This window comes from Geotrypetes seraphini, chromosome 3 (genome assembly GCF_902459505.1).
Source record: "Geotrypetes seraphini chromosome 3, aGeoSer1.1, whole genome shotgun sequence".
Taxonomy (NCBI): domain Eukaryota; kingdom Metazoa; phylum Chordata; class Amphibia; order Gymnophiona; family Dermophiidae; genus Geotrypetes; species Geotrypetes seraphini.
The window spans coordinates 212799028-212818852 of record NC_047086.1 but is presented as its reverse complement, the minus strand read 5'-3'; the positions used below and the strand labels follow the sequence as shown (position 1 = coordinate 212818852).

Here is a 19825-nt window from a genome sequence, read left to right as displayed (position 1 = left end):
TAGAGCTACAAAGTTGCCTGCTCAGCAGGAAGATTTCTGGCCAGTCCTGGTTTTCAACTTATATCCCAAAACAATGTGTCAAATTTTAGACATCATCCCCTCAATTAGGATATTGGGGGTTACATTAGATCGTCATCTATCGTTCGATGATCATACAGATCATATGATAAAGACATGGTTTACGATCCTCTGGAAACTTTGAACTATTAAAAGATATTTTGACTTTGCTTCTTTCAGACTTCTGGTACAGTCTTTAATTCTGTCTGCTCTTGACTACTGCAATATTTGGCATCCTATAAGAAAAATTTAAATCGTAATCGATTATTACAGAACACGGCAGTTCGCCTAATTTTTGGCCTAAAGAAATATGACCACACTAGTCCTTTTTACCAGCAATTACATTGGTTACCTTTCGAAGCACATATCTTTAAAATTTGGTTATTTTGCTTTAAAGCTCTTTTTGGTCTGGTCCCGGGGTACTTATCCTCCCAATTTAACTTTCACAGATCATCAAAAAATACCCGTAACAATTTTATGTTTATGTAATCTTCTGTTAAGGCTTGTCATTATAAGAGATTTTTGAATAAGACATTTGCCTTTCAATTAGGAAAAATGAATTTTTGGTTAAGCCCTTTGATTTCTCAAATGTATTCTTAGAATGTTTTTAGAATGTTTTTAAAAACATACTTGTTTGATAAGTTTGTTACATAACTGTACTTTTACTTCCTATTTTATTATTATGCTCTACAGAATTTTATGTATACTTAACTGATTGTACAGCTCTTCTTCTTTGTGAACTGCCCAGAACCTTATGGATAGGCGGTATACAAGAATAAAGTTATTATTATTATTTTTATTTCTAGTCCCTGATTCTACCCATTAAATCATCTTCAGGTCCCATAATGCATCACAGTAGGGTTGTCTGAAATCCAGATCTAGAAGCTCTGGGCATATTTATTGTGATGTTTTAGGAATTAGATTGGCTGGGTGTCCTCAAAAACTAGGCTGAGATAAACTGCAGTATCCCTCAAGAAACAGGGGAAGATTAACTATAAGCACATTACTACTACTCAAAATGCTAGAGTCACAGGAGGCATGTTTCAACAAAGCTAAATACAGATGGTAGAAAAGAAATCTAGGACTTACTTCCCGGGCAAAGATTCTCTCCCGGACCCTCTGATACTCCTCCTCTCTCTCTTCAATTGACTTGCTTCTCCTCCCATCCTGCAGTGGGATCCGGATCTAAACCACAAATAGATATAAAATAAAAGAAAGATGCTTCCTTGCCAGAATTCTGGGTCCTGCAGTTAGTTAACGTACTTTGATGCCCTCAAAGGGAACACAACTCAAACTCATGTTATGCTCTTTTGGCCAATCAGGCACGGTCAGAAGCTCAAGACTGCTCCCTTGCTGAACACTATAGACAGGGCAATAACCTTCAAAATATCACAGTCTGCTCTGGGCCACAATAGAATAGACATATATTTGGCCAATCTATGAGGATGTGTACTTTATTGTGATATCTGGGAACACTACTGAAATAACAAAAGTGTTTTGTGTGTGTGAGAGAGAGTGTCATTTAGCTATATCACTATGGGGGTCTTTCTACTAAACTACACTCAGGTTTTACACTTAGCATGTCCTCTAATTATTGCACTGAAAACTTCTTTAGCCAAAGAGGACGTGCCAAGTAATCCACACTTTCAGAAACAAGTGACAGTGCGTAGTACTTCCTACGGACTAACTTTAAAATGCAGTCCCCACCCATTCTCCGCCTAGTTCCCACACCCTATAATAGGGGCAGGCAATTCCGGTCCTCGAGAGCCACAGGCAGGTCAGGTTTTCAGGATATCCACAATGAATATATACGAGATGAATTTGCATGCACTGTCTCCTTAAGATGCAAATCTATCTCAAGCATATTTATTGTGGATATCCTGAAAGCCTGACCTGGCTGTGGCTCTCGAAGACCGTAATTGCCTACCCTTGCTCTATAACATGCATTCAGTGTGCAAATTTGCACATGCTAACCAGCATGACACTGTACTAACAAATGAACCAACCCAAGAGAGAGATACATCTGGCAGAACAGCAAATGTCTATCAAAAGAGCAAGCGGAAAAGCAAATGGCTAAGGGTGACAAAATTGTTTTCAGGTATATTAGTGAAAGGAGTAATGCAAAAAACCAGAATTGTGGGACTGAAAGAAGCTTCAAACTGCTATGTGGAGACTGATGAGGAAAAAAGCTAACTTGCTAAACAAATACTTCTGCTCTGTGTTCACAGAAGAAAATCCTGGAAATGGACCATGATTGGCTGGCAATACTTCCATTATTTTTCCAACAACCAAAGTGAGGCTTACCGGCCTGTAATTTCCCGCTTCATCTTTGTGACCACATTTGTGAAGAGGGACCACCTTCGCATTCTCCAATTCCACAGAACCTCTCCTGTCTCCAAGGAGTTATTGAACAAATCTTTAAGAGGACCCGTCAGAATCTCTCTGAGCCCACTCAATATCCTAGGATGGATGCAGTCTAGTCTAGGGGTGGGCTCAAACTTGGATTTTTTTTCCTGGCCCTCGCACTATCTGGTTACTAACCTCCCCTTCCCCTAGCAAGTGACTAGGGGAGGCTAAGTCATTGTGTACCCATGCACTGTGCGGGACACAAATGATCCTCAGATGGCCACTCATCACGAATCTGGCCTGAATCTAAGGTATCCTGGTGTTTTGAGAAAGATAGAGGCTTTTATTTTTAAATCAGAAAATCCAAGATGGCTAACACGATAGTTTTAACGCTCAAAACACCTAGGTGGGATACATTGGGGAATAAAAAATAGCAAATTTTAGAGGTGGGAAAACCTAGCTCTAACCTCAGAATGTATTACACATACACATTACCTCCCACCCCGATTGTCAGGCTGTCAGCCTGTTATTCACTGTGCCATGCTGTGTGCTGGGAGCTGCAAGTATGGAAGCTGTAAATAGGTTACAGGGAGAACCAGTGGCTCAACAAGCCTGGAATCTGGACTGTATGTCTGACTGCCTCTTGGGTCAAACGAACCGGCCGGAGACCTCAACCCCCATCAGATCACACGCACGCAAAAGAGGAGAGGAAAGTAGTTGGCCCCAATACTGGAAAAACCGCTACAGAGTCTGTGCTTAAGCCCACTGAGGACAAACCTGGGGCGAGGCGTACTCCCAAGAAAATGGTCCTTGAGCCCCTGAATTATTAGTGTAGGCTGTTCAAGTGGGTGCACTGCAAAGCAGTCTGCCTCTTGGAAGCATACTCTTGACCTCAGAATCTGCGCTCTCCTGCAGCCAGAGCTGTCCCATAAAAGGAATCCTTTGCAGCATTGAAAAGCCTTGCAAACAGTAAGCAAAAGATACCGAATTTAAATGAAAAGAAACACAAGCAGAAAAGAAATTCCTACCATCTTGCTTGTAGGAAGACAACTGGGGAATGGGGTACAGCCCAGGAGGATAGGGGGAGAGGAGGCAGGAAAATGCAAGTGAGGCTTCCTCTAAGAATTTTTGCAAGAAGAGGTTGACTACCCACAGGTTCAGAAATTGAGTGGGTCGCACTAGAAAACTTATTATCACATTTTGAATTTTTGAAGAATTATGACCTAAGTACCTGGAAGGAGAAATTAGGTTCTTACCTGCTAATTTACTTTCTTTTAGCTTCTCCAGACCAGTAGAGGTTAACTTTACGAATGGGTATATATCTAATCATGACCAGCAGGTGGAGACTGAAAACAAAACTTTGGGACAGTATATCCTAGCCCCTCCTCTCTATTTCCCTCAGTCTGCCGAATAGCCAAGCAGAACCAAGAACTGGAAAACAACAGAGAGAAAAAACAATACTCCGAAAGGAGTAACAAATAACATACCCAAAATGCTGTTGGAAAATGCAGAGGAGAAATTCCCGAAGGAAGAATGTCCCCACAGCTCGCCAGCTAAGCCAGCCGAGCCACAGCCGCTGTTCTTCAATTCTCCCCGGCCCTAGAAAAATACTAGAACCCGCAGCAAAAACCAAAAACTGCCCGCGCAACAGCCCCAACAACAACAACAACAGACAGGGTGGGGACCTCTACTGGTCTGGAGAAGCTAAAAGAAAGTAAATTAGCAGGTAAGAACCTAATTTCTCCTTCTTTAGCACTCTCCAGACCAGTAGAGGTTAACTTTACGAATGGGACGTACCAAAGCAGTCCCTCTCACGGGCGGGACCCCCGAAGGGCCGATACCAGAACACGCTCACCGAACACCGCGTCCCGACGCGCCTGCACATCAACCCGATAATGACGAACAAAGGAATGCAAGGAGGACCAAACCGCAGCCTTACAAATATCCACTGGAGGCACGAGCGACGACTCAGCCCAAGAAGCCGCCTGACCCCGAGTGGAATGAGCCTTGAGAAACTCCGGAACAGGCTGCTGTTTCAGAAGATAAGCGGAAGCAATCGTCTCCTTGATCCAGCGCGCAATAGTAGCCTTAGAAGCGCCAGCTCCCCGACGAGGACCCGCCAGGAGGACAAAGAGATGATCAGACTTCCGGAATTCCTGGGTCCGCTGCACATAAGAGCGAAGGACCCGACCGACATCCAACTTGCGCAGCTGCCGTTGCTCAGAAGAGCCCTCCCGACCACCCAAGACCGGGAGAACCACCGATTGATTGACATGAAAAGGAGAAACAACCTTCGGCAGAAAGGAAGGAACAGGCCGCAAGACGACCCGCTCCCTAGAAAACTCCAAGAAGGGAGCCCTACAAGAGAAAGCCTGCAGCTCAGAAACACGCCTAGCAGAAGTAATGGCCACCAAAAAGACCGCCTTCAAAGTAAGGTCCTTCAAAGAACAGTCGTCCAAGGGCTCGAAAGGCGGACGCACCAAAACAGAGAGAACCAGATTAAGATCCCAAGAGGGAACCGAGGGCCGTAAGGGAGGCCTAAGCAACTTGGCCGCCCGCAAAAACCGAATCACATCAGGAAGAGCCGATAAACGCTGACCTGACACCAACCCTCGAAAAGCCGACAGGGCCGCAAGATGAACCCGGAGAGAAGACCAAGCCAGGCCTCTATCCAGGCCATCCTGCAAGAACTCCAGAATGTTAGGCAGAGAAGCGCGAAAAGAGGTCACTCCCCGCGCCCGACACCATTCCTCAAAGAGACGCCAAACCCGCACATAAGCCCGAGAGGTAGAAAGCCTCCGGGACCCCAACAGTGTAGAGATCACCTTGTCAGAATATCCCTTCTTGCTAAGGCGACCCCTTTCAAGAGCCACGCCGTAAGACAGAAGGGAGACGGGTCGAAAATGGGAATGGGACCCTGCATCAGAAGGTCGTCCGAGAGAGGCAGAGGAAGAGGATCCGCTACCAGGTGCCTCACCAGATCCGCATACCACGGACGGCGAGGCCAATCCGGCGCCACCAGCACCACCAAACCCGGATGATGAACAATGCGAAGAAGCACTCTGCCCACCAGCGGCCAAGGAGGGAACACATACAACAGCCCCTCCGTTGGCCACTGCTGGACCAGAGCATCCAGACCCTCGGCCAGACCGTCCCTGCGACGACTGAAGAAGCGGGGCACTTTGGCGTTGCCACCCGTGGCCATCAGGTCCATCAGGGGCTGCCCCCAAGCCTGCACTATCAACTGAAACGCCTCGGCGCCGAGACACCACTCTCCTGGATCTAGGAAGTGCCGACTGAGGAAGTCTGCCTGAACATTTTCTACTCCGGCTATATGAGAGGCCGAGAGGTCCAGCAGATGGGACTCCGCCCAAACCATGAGCAGAGCCGCCTCCTGCGCCACCTGAGTGCTCTTGGTGCCCCCCTGACGATTGACATAAGCCACCGCCGTGGCATTGTCCGAAAGCACTCTGACCGACTTGCCCAGCAACAGGGAGTGGAAAGCCAACAGCGCCAGACGGACCGCTCTGGTCTCCAACACGTTGATCGACCAGGCGGCCTCCTCCGCGGACCAGGTGCCCTGAGCTGAGTGACCCAAACACTGAGCCCCCCAACCCAGGAGACTCGCATCCGTCAAGAGCACCGTCCACTGCGGGAGATCCAGACCCACCCCCTGAACTAGGTGAGGGGTCTGGAGCCACCAACGCAGACTGCAGTGCGCCAAGCCTCGCAGGGGAACCGGAACATCCATCCCGTGCCTCTGGGGAGACCACCTCCGGAGCAGAGCATACTGGAGAGGACGCATGTGGGCCCGCGCCCACCTCACCACGTCCAGGGACGCCGCCATCGACCCCAAGACCTGGAGGAAATCTCGCGCCCGAGGACACCGGGAAGCCAAAAGCAGGCGAATCTGAGATTGCAATTTGCTCACCCGGCCCTCTGGGAGGAAGACCTTCCCCAAGGAGGTGTCGAACAGCACCCCTAGGTACTCCAGACGCTGAGCCGGGACCAACCGACTCTTGGAAAGGTTGACCACCCAGCCCAGCGACCGGAGAAACTCCACCACCCGAGCAGTAACCCGGGAGCTTTCCTGCAACGACTTTGCCCGAATTAACCAGTCGTCCAGGTAGGGGTGTACCAGGATGCCCTCCGACCGCAAGGCCGCCGCGACGACCACCATCACCTTGGTGAACGTCCGAGGAGCCGTGGCCAGCCCAAAGGGAAGCGCACAGAACTGAAAGTGCCGACCCAAGATCGCAAAGCGCAGGAAACGCTGATGAGAGGCCCGAATGGGAACATGCAAGTAGGCCTCCGTCAGATCGAGAGAAGTGAGAAACTCCCCCGGCTGAACCGCCAGAATGACCGACCGCAGAGTTTCCATACGGAAAGAGGGAATCTTGAGAGCCCTGTTGACCCCTTTCAAATTGAGGATGGGCCGAAAGGTCCCCTCCTTCTTGGGCACCACAAAGTAAATGGAGTACCTGCCCGTGCCCCACTCCGGAGGGGGCACCGGAACAACTGCCCTGAGATCTAGCAAGCGCTGAAGGGTCTGGCGAAAAGCCTGCGTCTTCCCCGGAGTCTGACATGGAGAAGCGAGGAAAAAATCCGGCAGAGAGCGGGCGAACTCCAGGGCATAACCGTCCCGCACCACCTCCAGGACCCACTGATCGGACGTGATCTCGGCCCATTTGGGGAAAAATTCGCGCAGCCGGGCCCCCACCGGAACCAAAGGGGGCGCCGGCAAGGCGTCATTGTGCAGGACGGGAAGCGGGGGAACCGGCGGAGGGATTCCCTGCCCCCCGACGGGCCCCCCGAAAGGGCTGCATGCGCTGGAAGAACCGACCCCGGGAAAAACCCGGAGACTGGAAAGAAGCAGCCCCACGCCCAGGGCGATACTTGCGAAAATCCCGCAAACGCCCCCGGGCCGCACCCCCCCGAGACGCCGGGCGGGCACGGTCCTCCGGCAGACGGGGAACTTTCGAGTCCGACAGAGTCTGAATCAACTTATCCAAGTCCTCTCCAAACAAAAACGACCCCCGAAAGGGAAATTTAGTAAGCTTAGCTTTGGACGCAGCATCCGCCGCCCAAGCGCGCAGCCACAACACACGCCTTGCGGCCACGCCAAAAGCCATAGACTTAGCCGAGATCCGCACCAAGTCATATAGAGCATCTGAGAGGAATGAGGCCGCCATCTCAATCTTCGCTACCTCCTGATCCACCAGAGACCAGTCGTCAGACTCTCGATCCAAGACCCGCTCCGCCCACCGAAACACGGCGCGAGCGACCAGTCCCCCACAAATAGCCGCCTGGACCCCAAAGGCAGAGACCTGAAAATTTTGCTTAAGGATGCTCTCCAATTTGCGCTCCTCAGGGTCCCGCAAGGCAGAACCGCCCTCAACAGGCACGGTATGCCGCTTGGAAATTGCCGAGACCACCGCATCCACAACTGGCGAAGCTAACGTAGCCCGATCCCCTTCAGGAATGGGATACAGGCGAGCCATGCTGCGCGCCAGCCGAAACGGCGTCTCCGGCGTTTTCCACTGCTCCAGAATAATATCCCGAATATCCTGATGCATAGGAAAAGAGCGGGAAACGGAACGGATCCCCCGTAACAGGGGGTCCCCCACACGCGGAGTCTCCGGCGGCGCGTCCTCAAAACGCAAAACCGAAGAAACCTGCTGAATAAGGTCAGGCAGCTCATCTTTCTGAAAAAGGCGCACCACGGACGCCTCGTCACTGGAGAACGGGAAATCCGACAACCCGCCGCCAGCTTCCGTCCCCTCCAGAGAGTCCTGGAACTCCTCAGAAGGGTCCAGGTCCTCCTCCAGACCAACCCGTTCCTCCGACCACAAATTCTCGTCCCACGACACCCGCGGACGCTTGGACAAGGGAGGCGGCGGAGGGGACGTCACGCCAGACGAAAGAGGCAAAGCCGCAGGGAGCGCGGAGGAAAACCCACCCCCCGAAACCCCCTGGGCGCAACCGGGACCCCCAGCCGCCTGAAAATAGGCTCTGCATAAAGAAAAGAAAAATTCAGGAGAAAAACCCCCCGAGGGTCCCAAGGGACTCCCTGCCACAGCAGGGGACCCAGCAGAACCTTGCCCCTGCAAAGTCAAAACAGGGGGAAGGTCACCTGAGGTGGAAGACAAAATGGAGGGGCCAGACAGAGAAGATGGCGGTTTTCCCGCCAAAAAAGCTCCCTCCATAGCCTGAAGCGGCTGAGAAACCTGAATAGTCTCAGCCGCTAAAGCAGGCAAGCCGGCATCAGCTGTTAAAAAATCAGCTGAGAGGGAATCCTCTAAAACCCGACCGTCGGCGGTTTGGGGAATCCCTCCGTGGGCGGACGGAGAAGACCGGGCTTCCCCACCGTTCCCTGCCGACTCGCGAGGCACCATCGGCGGGGAGCTCTGGGCGCCTGCAGCCGCTGCCGACGGAGCTCCTCCACCGCACCGGCCTGAACACCGCTTGCACAGGCCGGCCGCGAGTGCCTCGCGTCTGGAGCACAATGAGCACTTTTTCCCTTTAGAAGTGCTCATTGCTCCATACGTGACCTAGCTGCAAAAAAGTGCCGGTTAGTTGAAAAAATACAGTAAAATACAGTTTTCTTAAAGGGATACAACCCTCCAGACCAGCACTACCTCAGGATTTTTTTTTTTTTTTTTTACAGAACAGACTCCACAGGCTCTCGAAACAATATGCCTTGCTTGATTTAGGGGGCAAGGCTTACTGCTGAGGCTCCTCTAAAAAAATGTGGGGAGGTGGAGGAAGTGGGGGGAGGGACCCCGCTCGTGACCCGCCGGGTTTGATACCCCCGAGGTCGGACGAACCCCCAAACAGAGTCCGCCCAAGCTCCGTCCGGCTAAAAACAGGGACAATAAACCCCCTAAACAAATTCCAACAGCCCTACCATGGGAGATGGGTACAGATCACTCAACACCTGCTGGAGACTGAAAGAAGACTGAGGGAAATAGAGAGGAGGGGCTAGGATATACTGTCCCAAAGTTTTGTTTTCAGTCTCCACCTGCTGGTCATGATTAGATATATACCCATTCGTAAAGTTAACCTCTACTGGTCTGGAGAGTGCTAAAGAAGAGAAGGTTACAAGTTTTGTACATGCAGGATTGGTGCGCTTTTCACAGACAGAAGATAGACCAGAAATTCCTAGGACTATGTGAAAAGTTTTTACTGAGGCATCCATATTTCAATGGAATCTGTTAAAACCTTTATTTATTTCCATTATCAATTATCTTTGATATGAGAAGGCTTTGAATTTTAATAGGTCCTAATTATAAAATTAAAATAGTCTAGGGCAGGGGTGCCCACACTTTATGGGCTTGCGAGCTACTTTTATAATGACTAAGTCAAAATGATCTACCAACAATAAAATTTAAAAAAAACACAAAGCACAATGAAAGGCAGAGAAAATGTTAATTATTCATATTCCGGGTTTTTTCAAAGAGGTCACGGCAGATGACTCTATGCAATGTCACCTCGGTAATAAAATACAAAAATAGACAAATACACCCCCTCCCTTTTTACTAAACCACAATAGTAGGTTTTAGCACAGGGAGTTACGCTGAATGCCTCACACTGCTCTCAATGCTCATAGGCTCCCTGTGCTAAAAAAACGATATTGCGGTTTAGTAAAAGGGAGCTATAGTGAAAAATATAGACAGCAGATATAAATTCTCAAAACAGACACATTTTGATCACTAAATTGAAAATAAAATAATTTTTCCTACCTTTGCTGTTTGGTGATTTCATGAGTCTCTGGTTGCACTTTCTTCTTCTGACTGTGCATCCAATCTTTCTTCCTTTCTTTCAGCCTCCTGTATGTTTCCTCTCCTCCAGACCTCATCTCTCCCCCAACTTTTTCTTTCTGTCTCCCTGTTCCCCCTTCTTTCTGTCTCCCTGTCTGCCTCCTTTCTTTCTTTCTCCATGCCCTCCCCCAAGCCACTCGATTTGCTGCCACCGCCATCGGGGAATAGCCCCCAAGCCACCGCCTTCCCAAGCTTTCCCTGCAGAAGCGTTGCGCTGACCAGCATTCCGCTCCCTGACGTCAATTCTGACGTAGGAGAGGAAGTTCCGGGCCAACGGCATTTCTCCTCATTCCATCCAGCCTGAGCCCCATCTCTCCTTGATCCAGCATTTCCCTTCTGTGTTTGTTAGAATTACCATTCCACCTATTTTCCAGCATCACCCTTCTTTGTGTCCATCTCACCTATATCCCTATCTCATCACTTTTTCAGAATCTTCATTTGTCTCTGTCCTTGTCTTTACCCCATGTTCACCATTTGCCCTTTCAATGTCTTTATCTCCCCCTCCCCACTTTTTCAGCATTACTTCTATGTCTCTATTTCACCTCCTCTTCATGTCCCCTCTGTATCTCTATCCTTATTCAGTAGGTCCTGCTTACCCTTTCTCTTCTTTGTGTCACTATCTCCATTTTCAGCTTTCCCCCCTTTTCCTTTGTTACTGCACCCGGAAGCCAGAATCTTTCCACCCTCCCTCCACTCCGGCCCAGCCCAGTATGAAATATTTCTTTTTGTTTTCCTCCCCTCTCTCTTTCTCTCTCTTCTCCTCCCTCACCCTCGAGTCCTGCATCTGGCCCTCTCCCTTCTACCTGCACCTGGCAACACCCCCCTGCTCCGTGGCTCTCTTCAGCAACTCGTCAGCAGCGGTGATCAAGACAAGCTGCCGACATCGAGGCCTTCCCTCTACGAGTCCCGCCTTTGTGGAAAAAGGAAGTTGAAACAAGCGGGACTCGCAGAGGGTAGGCCCCGACGTCAGAAGCTTGTGTCAATCGCTGCTGCTGAGTTGCCGAAGAGAGCCACGGAGCAGGGGGTGTGGCCGGAAGCAGGTAGAAGGGAGAGGGAGATAGGAAGGCTGTAGAAGCTCCAGAGTATGACACTGACCCCGGCCAGGATGATTTCTTTTTCAGGCTGCTGCTGCTGCTGCTGCCACCCCCACCCGAAATGACAAAAAAAGCCTAATGCCCGCGTCGGCATCTTTGACGTCGGGGAGAGGAAGGCTGATAGGCCCGGTAGATCGGGACGGCAACACGAGTCTATCACGGAGCCCGGGATGGGCTCTGCGATCGACTCACGTTGCCTTCCTGAGCTACCGGTCGATCGCGATCGACGTGTTGGGCACCCCTGGTCTAGGGTATGATTGTATCTTTCTACAGTAATATAGTGGTACAATATTTGTTACTCATTAGAGAGGCATATGTGGGTCACAGAGGAAGATTTGCTGAATTGTATAATTACTGTTATCATTTATTATTGAAGATTGCATCTAAACATGTGTTTATGTGCTTTTGTTGACTGTAGTTAACATTTTTCTCTTTAAATATTATGAGTCACTTTCCAAACAAGGAGGTTATATATGCTATTTTAAATTACATTTAAAAGACTGATTTCAAAATTCTATAAAATCAGATTTTAACAAACGGGACAGATTAAATAACCTCAAAACAAGGGACAAAGATAGCAGTTTATGGAGTCAAACTACCATGCCATCAGTTACCCAACAGTTACATAGTAACATAGTAGATGACGGCAGATAAAGACCCGAATGGCCCATCCAATCTGCCCAACCTGATTCAATTTAAATTTTTTCTTCTTAGCTATTTCTGGGCAAGAATCCAAAGCTCTACCCGGCACTGTGCTTGGGTTCCAACTACCAAAATCTCCGTTAAAACCTACTCCATCCCATCTAAACCCTCCCAGCCATTGAAGCCCTCTTCAGCCCATCCTCCCCCAAATGGCCATATACAGACACAGACCGTGCAAGTCTGCCCAGTACTGGCCTTATTTCAATATTTAATATAATTTTCTGATTCCAGATCCTCTGTGTTCATCCCACACTTCTTTGAACTCAGTCACCGTTTTCCTCTCCACCACCTCTCTCAGGAGCACATTCCAGGCATCCACAACCCTCTCCGTAAAGTAGAATTTCCTAACATTGCTCTTGAATCTTCCACCCCTCAACCTCAAATTATGTCCTCTGGTTTTACCATTTTCCTTTCTCTGGAAAAGATTTTGTTCTACGTTAATTCCCTTCAAGTATCTGAACTTCTGAATCATATCTCTCCTGTCCCTCCTTTCCTCTAGGGTATATATATTCAGGACTTCCAGTCTCTCCTCATGCATCTTCTGGCGCAAGCCTCCTATCATTTTTTCGCCCTCCTCTGGACCGCTTCAAGTCTTCTTACGTCCTTCGCCAGATACGGTCTCCAAAACTGAACACAATACTCCAAGTGGGGCTTTACCAATGATCTGTACAGGGGCATCAACACCTTTTTCCTTCTACTGGCTACGCCTCTCTTTATACAGCCCAGCATCCTTCTGGCAGCAGCCACTGCCTTGTCACACTGTTTTTTCACCTTTAGATCTTCAGACACTATCACCCCAAGGTCCCTCTCCCCGTCCATGCATATCAGCTTCTCATCTCCCAGCATATACGGTTCCTTCCGATTATTAATCCCCAAATGCATTACTCTGCATTTCTTTACATTGAATTTTAGTTGCCATGCATTAGACCATTCCTCTAACTTTTGCAGATCCTTTTTAATATTTTCCACTCCCTCTTCGGTGTCTACTCTATTACAAATCTTGGTATCATCTGCAAAAAGGCACACTTTTCCTTCTAACCCTTCAGCAATGTAATTCACAAACATATTGAACAGGATCAACCCCAGCACCGAACCCTGAGGGACTCCACTACCCTCTCCAGTTAAGAGATGCTGTCCTCACCTGGTTGTCATCTCGATCCACACTTGCATCATCTCGCTTTAGGATGAACCGCTGCTGGAACTCACAGTTCTTCTCATCTTTAATGTGCTCCGAGAATCTCTGCTCAGGGCTAAGAAGAGGAAAACCAAACACAGAAAGGGGAAAACCTATTTAATAGGTTGCAAATTAAGTCAAGAACTATCCATATTCTATAGACCTAGAACAGCATTTAACTAGTCTGACAACACAGGGGGAGAATCCAGTTCCAGACCTTACTCCCCTGGCAGCACTTATATCATAGGTTAACAAATAGACCTTCATTTGCCTCTAACAATCAAAATGACTTATACGCAGACTACATAAGTCCATTGATCTAAAATTACTGCACCAGTCAGTGCTTAATTTCTGATTCTATAAGTCACTATATGGCCAATCGTTAAGCATTTGAATTGGGGTAATCTGGAAGCCAGCTGAAAATTAGTACAGATAGAGGTGATGTTTAGCATCATTGTGTGTGTTCATTAGTGCTGCCCAATTCACGATTTGAATCGGTTCACCGATTCACTTCGGGTGAATCGATTTAAAACAAAACAAAATAAAACAAAAAAAAATCGGTTTCCCGATTCGGCTGACCCTCCCCCCTCCCCTCCCAAAGCAGGAACAGCAGCGCTGCTCTTGCTGGCCGGCCGCTGCCGCACCTGCTTTAAAGGGTATGGGGGGAGGGTCAGCCGGTTAGTGCTGGCGTCCAACTTCCCCCCCCCCCGGCGTCCCTGCACCGTTTACCTTAAACAAGCAGCCTGCAGACAAGATCGCGATGCTAGCAATCTTTGCAAACTGCTTCTGAGCTGTTTCCTCCACCGTGATCCTGCCACTGATGTCAGAAAAGGGGCGGGACCGCAGCAGAGGAAACAGCTCCGAAGCAGTTTGCAAAGATCGTTAGCATTGCGATTTTGTCTGCAGGCTGCTTCTTTAAGGTAAATGGTACAGGGAGGCCGGGGAGAGGGGGGGGGGACCGGACGCCAGGGGGAGGCCAGGGGGAACACGCAGGTCTTCCCGGAGGGGGGGGGTGAGCAGTCCTTCGGAGTGGGGCAGGCCTTCAGGGGGGGGACAAGCCTTCAGGGGGGGGGGAGAAAGGCCTTCAGGGGAGGATGCAGGCCTTCAAGGGGAACAGGCAGGCAGGCCTTCAAGGGGGGACAGATAGACAGGCCTTCAGGGGGGACAGATAGGCAGGCCTTCGGGGGGGATGCAGGCAGGCAGGCCTTCAAGGGGGGGGACAGGCCTTCGGGGGGATGCAGGCCTTCAAGGGGGGGGACAGGCAGGCAGGCCTTCAGGGGTGGGGTGTAGGCCTTCAGGGGGGACAGAACTTCAGGGGAGGGAGGCCCTGGTGTAGAAGTACATGGAGGGAGGGAAGGGGGATTCAAAGAGCAGTGCATATGCTGGACTTTGAGGGGGTAGAAATAATGGGTCTAAAAATAGAGAAGAGGGAGAGAAGATGGAAAATGGGATTTAGGGAGAGAAGAAACCTAAAGGGAGAGAAGTTGGACACAAGGGATGGTGTGGAGGGGGGATAGAGATATTGGATAGGAGGGTAGTTGGGAAAAGAAAGGGAGAGATGGTGGACCCTGGGGTGGTGAGGAAGGAGGGAGAGATGCTGGTTGAAGGGTAGTTAAGAAAAGGTGGATCTGGGGAGGGAGACGAAAAAAAGGAAAGATGCCAGACCTCTGGGAGAGGGAAGGGAAACGGAAGGGGAGGACAGAGATGGCAGATGGATGGTTAGCACTGAGAAAGAAGAAAGAACGAGACCCTGGCAAGCAAGTTTATCAGAAGACAACCAGAGCCTGTTTTGTGAATACAATATGTCAGATTTGAAATGTGTATCCTGCCAAACCTGGTGTTAGACCGCAAATGTGAGCTAGAATTTAACAGAGAGAGGAAAAGTCTTTTTTGTTTTTTTATTTTGTTTACACCACAGCGCCATTGTGGTTAGGAGAAGGCAAAGGGGGTGAAGAGGCTATAAAATAAACCCACCAGAATGTTTGAAAAAAAACACCCAATTGGGCAGGAAAATCGAATCGAATCAAAAAAAACAATTCAATAGGCTGAATCGAATCAAAATTATTTTCCTGAATCGGGCAGCACTAGTGTTCATCACTACTGAAAATTCATATAACTTTACACAGTTTTCTTCTGTGTAACGCTATGAGTCTGAGGAACTAAAAAGTAATTTGCAGTAAATTCAGAATCCGTATCATTTAAATAGCTATCTCTGGAAAAGGTTAAGGAACTTCTGCTAGTCTCCCACTGCACGAGTACTATACCCAGTGGATTAAAATAGCAGCCAAATTCTGCAAGTTCTTTAGAGAAGCATCTGTTGGCTCTTGGTTCTAAGCCTCTGTAGCGGACCTCCATGAAATACTGCAATTTCTATGACAGCTGAGAAGCAGAATGCAGTACAAGGTGAGCAACCAGGACTTACCTTCCTTACTCAAAGGCCCACTGACTGACTGTCATGGGTCATATGTCTAGATGCAAAAAGGCAGGACTTGGAATCAATATCCTAGAAATAATTGCTCACTTACATTCTTGTGTTGCCAGTCTTGTTAATGATGACAGCTTTTCCGGTTTGGTCAACGTTGTGGTCCATGCCAAAATAAGCAGCCACTCGGTGTAAGAGCATCCGGTGATATGAGGTCATCTGGGGAAACTTTTTAAACTGATTACTAAAAGCAAAGTGTGGATAAAAAAGAAAAATGTTTTTCTTTTATATGAAAAATGAAATGCTTTATCACTGGCACATCAAGTGGTGTCTTGTGGACTAGGAAACAGCGAAAGTAGAAAAAAGTGAATTGTCTGCTACCCGTTTCATTAAGAGCAGCTGTTCTTAGGGAATCAATATATGGACATACTGATCTCTCTTGTATGGTAGCATGTATATAGACAAATCATTAACCATGGTAGTCAAGAATGTTAACGAAGATTAGGTTCTTACCTTTGCTAATCTTCTTTCTTGTAAATCCTCCCTTTATTCATAGACCAGTGTGTTTTATGCATCCTTAGCCGCTGCAGTATTTGGAGGTCACCAATGAGTTTAATATTCCTGGTTGCTTAAAGACTGACTAGAGTCCAAGGGGTATGCTCCAGGATATGCTAGCAGAGGGAGGCGTTGAGACTTCAATCATCTAAATCTTTCTACAGTGCCTGGCGGCTAAGGATACATAAAACCCACTGATCCCGGAATAAAGGGAGGATTGTACAAGAAAAAGTCAATAGCAGGTTAACTGCAAAAGTTTATAATAAAATCAACCGTGGTGGTCAAGAGTGTTAAAAAGTCAATAGCAGGTTAACTGCAAAAGTCTATATTAAATGTAGACTTTTGCAGTTAACCTACTATTGACTTTTTAACTCTCTTGACCACCACAGTTGATTTTATTAAGACTCCACACTAGGTGGTTTCATTATATATTCTGTGGAAATCTTGGTTCTTCTCTCTCACGTGGTTAAATCCTATAAAGAAATCATTTTCATTTGACACAGTGTCCATCAATATACAGTAAAGTGGATTACAAATTTATCTCATTATAAACTCTATACTCCTCATTCTATGATCTTGCACACAAAATTGTGCATGCAAGTTTTAGAATACTTACAATTACATGTGCACTTAATTGACAAATTAGCTAACTAGCACTAAACTAATTATTGGTGACAATTGGAATTAATTGGAACTAATTTGCAGTTATGCATGTAACTGCACTTAATTGGTATTCTATATCCCTAGTGCGCAAATTCTACAGAATGTAACTGCAAAAGGTTTGTGAATATTTGAGGGGCAGATCTGCATGGGCAGATCAGAAGCATATCAGCACTTACATGTTAAAGTTATAGAATACTAATGACTACGCTTGCAAATGTAATAATAATAATAATTTTAATTTTTTTATACCGCAATACCACAAACAGCATAGTCAGAAGCTGATATTTACACCAGCCATTCACATGGTGTAACCAACCACCCCTAAATGCTGGTATGTAAATGCTGACATTGTAGTTTTCTTTATGTCACTTACCTATTATCATTAATAAACTCCAGAATTTCTTGTTCTAATTTTAGCAGCATCATTCTATCCCTGTAAAACAGTAAGCACATTTACTATAAATTAAATTTTAAATATTTTTATAGCAATCTAAGAAAATCACAACATACCCAAAAGAAAACTTGATAGAAAACACAAAAATCAAAGGATTGGTATTAGGGTGGTTCGTCTGACCGCAGGGACAGTGGAGCCCTCACATATGGATGTAGTACTAAGAAATAGAGAATGACACATGGACAAATTTTTCCCCTTCCCTGCTTGAACTCAATTTCTCCGCCCCCTGCGAGTTTTATCACTGTCCCTGTCCCATTCCTGTAAGCTCTGTCTTAACTGCACAAGCCTCGAACACTTATGATTTTAAAGTGTTTGAGGCTTGTACAGATGAGGATAGAGCTTGCAGGAATGGGGCAGGGGCAGGGACAGGAAAAGAACTTGCCGGGACAGGAAAATGAGCTCCCACAGGGACAGGGAAAATTTGTCCCCATGTCATTCTCTACTAAGAAACATGCACTTCAGCAGCATGGGATCCCTACTCATAGCAGCCCTGGAATAAAGCTGGGAATGAGGACCTCCTTGAAATACAGCTTTTGTACAGGGGAGTTTTGGTGTCAATAGTATATAATAAACTCCATCATCTATTATATTCAAGTAAACAAAGTTGCTCTCTGAAGACATGGAACAGCTTCTTTTGCTTGGAGTTACTGATAACCATCTTTCATTTAAACCTCATATTTCTAGAGTAGTTTAAAAATGTTTTTTCTCTCTTCAAAAGATTGGGTCTTTAAAACCTTAAGCCCAGAGTCTTAAATTCATGGACTTGTTCTAAATAAGTTAGATTATTGTAATGCCCTGCTAAGCTGATGTTCCTCACTGTGTTTTAAGAAGTCATCAATTAATTCAAGAAATGGCCATACAGATCCATCTTGAAATGATCGCTTTCAAGGCTGGTTGACATTTATAGGCAGCCCCCGCCAATACAAATAGATCTGACAATTGAAAATCATTTTTAACCTCTAGATACTCACCTGCAAGCGAATCTACTCAGATGTTCTGCCTTAATTGTGGAATCTACTCTCACAATCTATTAGTAGAGCATTCTAGAAAGCTCTATGATATAAAATAATGGTCTGATATCAATCTCTATCAGATGACACCTCTCAGAGGATTGATCTCTTGCACTCACAGAATTATCATTTAAAGTATTATGTTACATGTAATCTTAAATCCCGCCAAATCCTCACAAAGCAGAGTTCAATGCAGGTTAAAAATACTATTATTGCTACACAAAAATAAACATACAATGCAAAATCAAAATGAGACTAAACTCCTAACAAAGATTTCTGAAACAGTGGGCTACAACGAAAGATTAGGTTCTTACCTTTGCTAATCTTTCATGTAAATCCACACTATTCTTGATAGGTGGGTTATGCATCTATAGTCACTAGACAGCTTATTTACATAATGTTTTCAGTCCCTCCTCTTCTATCTCAGGACTGCCCCCTAGGACTCTAGTGCAAGCAAAAGTAGACAGTGACACTTGTAGAGGACATAGAGAAGAGAGAGGGGTACAGGGATACTCCCTGACAAATAAGTTAAATTGGACAGGGTAGCTGCAGCGGAGGCCTGAGCTTCAGCGTACCTCACAGAAACCAGATGATGTCAGGATGAGTGGCCAAGGAGCCTCTCAGAGGCTTACAACCCAGATGAGAGAAACCGGCAAACTGGATTCTAAGAGAAGTGACAGCCAATCTCTGTACCAGCCCATCCTGAAGGAACTCCAGCAGTCGAGGCACCGACAGCAAAGATGGATCTTCATTTTTCTGGCTGCACCACGCCTGATAACATCTCCAGGCTTTTGCATAGGCCACCACAGTTGACTTCTTCTTGCTGTGGAGAGGAGTAACAATCCCGGCCAAAGAATAGCCAATTCAGACTAAAGTCACATACTCAATAGCCAAGCCACAAGACCCAAGCAGTCTGGATCCTGAAGCGCAATCGGGTCCTGCATGAGATGAGGATAACAAGGAAGTCTGAGACCCTGATTCAGCTGCAGATGAACCAGGTCAGCATATCATGGATGCCTCAGCCAGTCAGGTGCTACAAGAGGCACCCAACTCCAGTGAGACGCGTTCCGTCTCAGCAGGCAGGCGGCTGAAGAACCAATTTGTTTTTTGATGGACGCAATGCCATGAGGTCAAATATAGGACGACCCCACTTTGCAGTAGAGTGCTCTCTGGGATAGATAGGGATCATTCCCCAGGAACCAGAGTCTGGCGACTGAGATAATCCTCCTGAACATTGTACATCCCATCCACGTGCAGAGCTAAAAATACTACAAGGTGGTCTTCTGCCCACTAAAAGAGAAGCCGGACCCCCATGCTCAAAGAAGCACTCCTGGGGATTGAGGTAAACCACCGCCATGGCATGGTACGGAACCAATGCGGGGAGATACCACTCTTGACCTAATCTTCAACGGACTAGGGGGACCCGCAAAGGAGGTGGCGATATTATCCCCACTAGGAAACAGCGATCACAACACGATCCAGTGCAGGCTAGAAATTGGATCATCAAAGGTGAAAAGAACCACAACGA

The 19825-nt window shown here is 47.3% G+C and overlaps 1 protein-coding gene across 15 annotated transcripts in view; it reads right to left on the bottom strand.

Annotated features, from left to right (window-relative positions):
- The window catches only part of R3HDM2 (R3H domain containing 2), a 462276-nt gene that overhangs the window by 171083 nt on the left and 271368 nt on the right, over positions 1-19825 (bottom strand). For all 15 annotated transcript variants that reach the window (XM_033936665.1, XM_033936664.1, XM_033936663.1 and 12 more), the window contains 4 exons: positions 17207-17266; positions 15719-15859; positions 13161-13269; positions 1147-1242 (listed from right to left, as the gene is read on the bottom strand). In XM_033936665.1, the coding sequence (XP_033792556.1) occupies positions 1147-1242; positions 13161-13269; positions 15719-15859; positions 17207-17266 (406 nt within the window). The remainder of the gene's footprint in view (positions 1-1146; positions 1243-13160; positions 13270-15718; positions 15860-17206; positions 17267-19825) is intronic.